The 5,492-nt window shown below is 30.3% G+C and overlaps 1 protein-coding gene across 5 annotated transcripts in view; it reads left to right on the top strand.

Moving 5' to 3' along the window:
• The window catches only part of LOC106461780 (steroid hormone receptor ERR1-like), a 101,670-nt gene that overhangs the window by 85,561 nt on the left and 10,617 nt on the right, over positions 1-5,492 (top strand). For all 5 annotated transcript variants that reach the window (XM_022388832.1, XM_022388828.1, XM_022388830.1 and 2 more), the window contains one exon: positions 2,145-2,306. In XM_022388832.1, the coding sequence (XP_022244540.1) occupies positions 2,145-2,306 (162 nt within the window). The remainder of the gene's footprint in view (positions 1-2,144; positions 2,307-5,492) is intronic.

Here is a 5,492-nt window from a genome sequence, read left to right as displayed (position 1 = left end):
ATAGAGATTTCTAGAAGACCTAAGTGATAAACTTATAAACAGTGGCAAGCAGACAAAAAAATAAGAGCAGAAGAGAGTAAAGTCACGAGAAAGAGAAGTTCGATTAAAGAAATATTAAATGCAAGGTTAATTGTCGTGGGAGTGACATACCTAATGGTTGATATGTTAGAGTGTGATTAACAATTTTGTAAGAGATAAGGAGAATAAGTTGTCTCATCAAACGGAGTTGTAAAGTAACTGAACCAGCCTGAGTGAACTTTGACCTCCATAGTGTAAGGAATTTTTGTACATATGTTTAACTTCTTCTGAATATATATATATATATATATGTTATTTTGAAAACAAGTGGAATGTGTACTGTTTGTTTAGTTTTTATTTTCTTTTTTTTTTGACAAATGGAAAGTAATAACATTTTTTTGTTTCAGAAAGAATATGTTTTAAAATAAGTTTTTAATAATTTTATACACAAATGCCCTCATAGCTTCAAATGAGAAAAAAAATAAAGTTTAGTAATTATACCAGTGTTTTAGTTAAACATCTTTAATAAACTTTACAGTTGCTAGTAAGGAAATATTTTGTTAGGGACAGAACAACAACATTTTGTAGACTGTTGAGGTGGAAAATTGAAGTACTGTGTGATATATCAGATAATAATCTGTAAGTTTTGGAAGGTGAAAGGAAATGATTAAATCACAATATAAAAGTTAAAAAAAGAACATTTATTATCTTATAAGATAGTAAACATTAAATTAGCATATAACATAAATGATTTATTAAATGTAATATATAGTTGCTATACAATCTGGAAGATTTTCAAGTTGATAAAAATTACACATTCTGTGGGTGTACATTGTGTTTGGTACTATGCATGACATGCATTATCAGTAAATATTCTAGATTTATAAGGTGAAAAAAAATTACAGAACTATAACATGCTTACCTGTAATATAAAGATGTTTGAAATAAAATCAAAAATTAAAGTAACGAAGGGGATAAGCACATTCACCAGATTTTTAACCCTATTATGATCAGTGAGTACCTTTCAGATGTCGTACACATTTGCATATTAAAATTTCATTAAAAAATATTAATTCTAGCTCTCTAAATAATTTGCAACTAAAATATGTTTTATAATCAATATCTTAGAGATTTTTCAGTTTAGGTATTGATTAACCAGTTTTTCTCATGATAACATTGTAATAAATCAGAAAAACTTGGCTAATTTAAAGTTTTTAAGCATCATAAAATAATCAGTGTATTGTTATCCTGTAGTCATCATATGTTTGCTTAGGTTAGGCTGTTGTGAAGGCTGTGATATGGCAGAGCAATAGTTAGGTAAGCTGTTGCATGTTGATTAGGCAATATAACTGTGCTAAGTGATTACTGCTGACCATTACTTGCACTTTCTTGTACATTCAGTTCAGCATTTTTCAAGGAAATTCACAGAAATACTTAATAAATTAGACTTCTTAAATGAATTACTTGCCAATCTTCTGATGGGAATACTGTTATAAATATTGTGAACTGTGGAGTCTGTTGAGCATTTGTATGTCTCCTGTTTTGAAAAGCTCAACATTCACTTTTGATATAATGGGAGAACAGGCATGAATAATGTTGATACCAAATGTTATATCTCAAGCAGGATATTCTACACTAAATTGTTAGGAATTAATCACACTATTATTCACATCTCAAAATGTGACATAACTTAAAGAATAAAAATGTAGATTTACCATATGTTATTGTTGAGTGGCTGTTAGCATTAGTGAAATGCTCAACAATTACTTTTTGTGGGGAGGTATAACTAACTCATAGCTTTGGCTCTGAGTGAAACTAAGAGTGCAACACAATTAGCCTTTTTAAAGTTCATGAAACAATTTAAATTGATAAATTAAATTAAACATTTCCCATCTTTAGGGGTGGAACTTTTGCTTGTTGAAGTATAAGATACACGTTGTGTATAGTGCTGAGGGATATATTAAGGTATAATATACAGTAGATACACATATACATTCTTGCAGTTGTTGTGCAGTAAGATTTGTAGGTGTAACTTAAAAATTTGCTAAGATTTAAATGTGGATGGACTCTTTGTAACTGATATGATTGTCATGCCTTTTTTTTGTTTTTTTTCTCTCTCTCTCCAGAAAACAAGCTTTTGTTGGCTCTCATAAATTGTGAACCAGAACCTCAAGTGGCAGTTGTAAATCACTCAATAACTGACTCTCAAACTAGAGTCATTACTACTCTTAGTGACCTGGTGGATAAGGAACTTGTAGCTACAATTGGTTGGGCAAAGCAAATTCCTGGTAAGTGTAGGTTGAACGAAAGAAGTGTTGATCTAATACAGGAAAAGCTGAGAAGAGAAAAATATTTTGTGCTGTGATAGTTAAAGTATAAACTAAACAAAAGTAGTGTGTGCTAAATCAGTGTGAATGTACAAGAATAGGCAGAAAAATGAGTATCAGTCTTTATAAATTATTGTAAAAATAAACATAAAAAAATAAAACATTCATAACTGTAACAGGATTAAATCCAAACTTCAGATTTTAGTATTTCAAGACTTGCTAGGTGAATTATTTAACAAGTGAACATATTTTAGTTTTTGTTTGTTCATTTGTTTTAATTGTTACTTTTACAATTAATTTTAATTTCAAAATTTTAGTGATAGTTTTTATTTTATAATAGATGAAGAAATATGATTAAAAATGCTTTAAGAGTTAATGAATTTTGTGACACTTTCATTTATTAAAGAGTTGGTGATGTCTGAAAATGATTTTCGCCTAATACTGTCAACCCATGTAAATCCACTGTACCGACTTTGTTTCCATGCAGAGTATTACATTTTTTTTTAAAAGAGAAGAGTTAGTAATTATCTCTGGTTTAGTATAACTGCAGTTAAAGTTTAAAGTGCTATTTAAATCTCTATTAAATTTATGTAGAATGTATATATTCCCAGGGGATTCTTAATCTTACTGACCAAAAAGGTTGGGGGGGGAGGTATTCAGTAACATTGTCCATCTATCTATCTGTAGATGTTTAAATTCTACCTAATAACTAGAGTTCTGAACAACAGATTGTAATGAACTTTTACATTTCACACTTTTAGATTTGTCATTGTTTAATTTGGTCTTCTTCAGTGTTTTTTAATATACAGTCTTGAGGATAATTATTAGCATGAAGTATATTTTTAATTTTTTTGTTACTTCAATGATTTGTTGAGTGGTCTGAGGAGAGGCATTGAGCACATATAAATTGAGAATAAGCCACTGTTTCCTTTAAAGCAGTAGAACAGATAGAACAAAATTTGAAAGATACACCACTATATGTTAGTTTCAGATATAGTTCATGAGAAAACTTCCATTTTTCTCTACAGTAATATTAACTTCCAGAAAGTTAAGGTAATTTTCAGTATGTGAAGTATTAAGTGAAAACTGGATTTCAGTGCTTTGGGCATTCAAGTGTGTCTAAAAAATATTAAGTTCCTCCACTGAATGCTGCCAAACAATGAAAATATCATCAGTATATCAAACATAAAAATCAGGTTTTATAGGTGCTTCTGAAATAGCTTGAAATTCCAGTTCATGCATAAAAAGTATAGCAAAAGTGGGTGCTGTAGTTTCCCATTGGTACACTCTTGACGGGTTATAGAATTATTTGCCAAAACAAAAGTGACTGTTATTTGAGGGTGAACTGTAGGAGACAAATAATGTTTCCATACTATAACTTTTAATATGTTTTGTGTATCTTCACAAAATTTCTAGTTGACTCCATAAATAAATAAGATTGAAGACTATATAAAATTAAACTTTGCCTTAGTAATATTTATACTATAATGTGTAAGTTACATTAAATTCTATACTTCAAAGAGGGATGGTAAATAAATTAGAGAAGGGAGGAGATCTAGAAAACAAAAATCAGAATTCTCATACTGGGGTAGATTGAGGATTATTTTTTAAATATTAAAAACTTAAAACTTATATTAAAATTTGATTTATTAATTATGATTTGATGCCAAGTTTATCTGCATACATTGATATTAAAGTAGTTTAATTAAATGTTGAATGCTCTCTAAAAGTTTGTGACATGCACATTCTGACCTACCCATACATAGTGAGAGGGTTAAAAAGTCAGAGGAATGATAAGGAAAGTTAAAGTTGGTTTTATAGCCACCCTGTTTGTGTAAATATGTGCACTAGTTATTGAAAAATTCCCCAATTTACCTTGTCATGACTAATTCAAGATTTACCAATGACTTTTCTCCAGAAACTAGTTATATAGAGTACATTAATTTAAAATGATTTTAGAGCCTTACCACATTGTAACGGTCCATGTCACCACATCAAGTCATGGCCTGTATGATGACTAAGTAAAAGAAGTTTGGTAAGTAATGCTGTACTAATGTAACGTATGTCCTCGTTTAGGAAATTGCGATAAATGATTCTGTGCTGGTAAGGAACATGATGTAGTAAAGTTAGAGAAGATGCAAGGTGACTTATAATTTATGAAACCTTGTCAGATCTTCATCTCCATTGTGTAGAAATTTACACCATATAAATCTGGTTTTAATTGTTGTTGAAATTTGGCCTATGTCAGGGTGCTACCTAGTAAGAACAGTAATTGTTGTGGCACTGTTCACCCATTTTTTCTCTATAGCAAAATTAATTCGGTGTGCTACACAAATGTAAGATTTTAATTCTTGATGTGTATCTTTCTACTGTTAGTACTCGACCATCTATCCACTCAGCCTTTTTTATATCTGAACAACCCTCTAATGGCCAAAAGGTGTATCAGAGAGATTCTTTCATAGACTTTTATCCTTTGCATATCATTTGTGTAAAATAATTGGTTAAAACAAGCATAAATGAAAAAAGTTAGTCTACTTTCCTTTTAACAGTGTGGTTACACATTATCATTGTATGTCAATAAACTTGGCATCAAAACAGTTTACTATTCAAATTTTTATATTATATAAGTTTTAGTTTCTTAATTTCAAAAGGGAATATTTAAATAAATTCTCAGTCTGCACTTCTTAGAGTTAAATGAGTTGGTGGTGCTGTGACTTCTCATGTAAAGATTTTTTGTTTGTCTTACATTACAAGAGGTTCAGATTGTTCAACTAATTAGAAACATATGCTATAGATATTGACAAGTCAGAATATAAAATTTCAACCTATTCTTGCTTTACTCAGTGTTACCATACTTGTTCAACCCACACTGACATGCCCTTCTATACCCTCTGTCTTTTAGAAATGTATGTAATTCTGTCTGACATTGCTATTGAACATGTTTACAACCAATAAAAAGAATGATTTCTACACTAGATAAATCATTTGATTGTTTTGTTTTAATGGTAAAAGCTCATAATTTGTTGAGATTTGGGGATCCCGCTTTCGACAGTCAACAAAATCATCATGCAGTTCAGGGAACATGGCAAGGAAACAACTGAGCAGCTTCCGCGTCGTCTTGGTCCATCGGAGAGGACAAAAAGGGCT

Source organism: Limulus polyphemus, unplaced genomic scaffold (assembly GCF_000517525.1).
Source record: "Limulus polyphemus unplaced genomic scaffold, Limulus_polyphemus-2.1.2 Scaffold1030, whole genome shotgun sequence".
In the NCBI taxonomy this organism is placed as follows: Eukaryota; Metazoa; Arthropoda; class Merostomata; order Xiphosura; family Limulidae; genus Limulus; species Limulus polyphemus.
The sequence above is the reverse complement of the archived record's forward strand: the minus strand, read 5'-3'. Positions and strand labels throughout refer to the sequence as shown.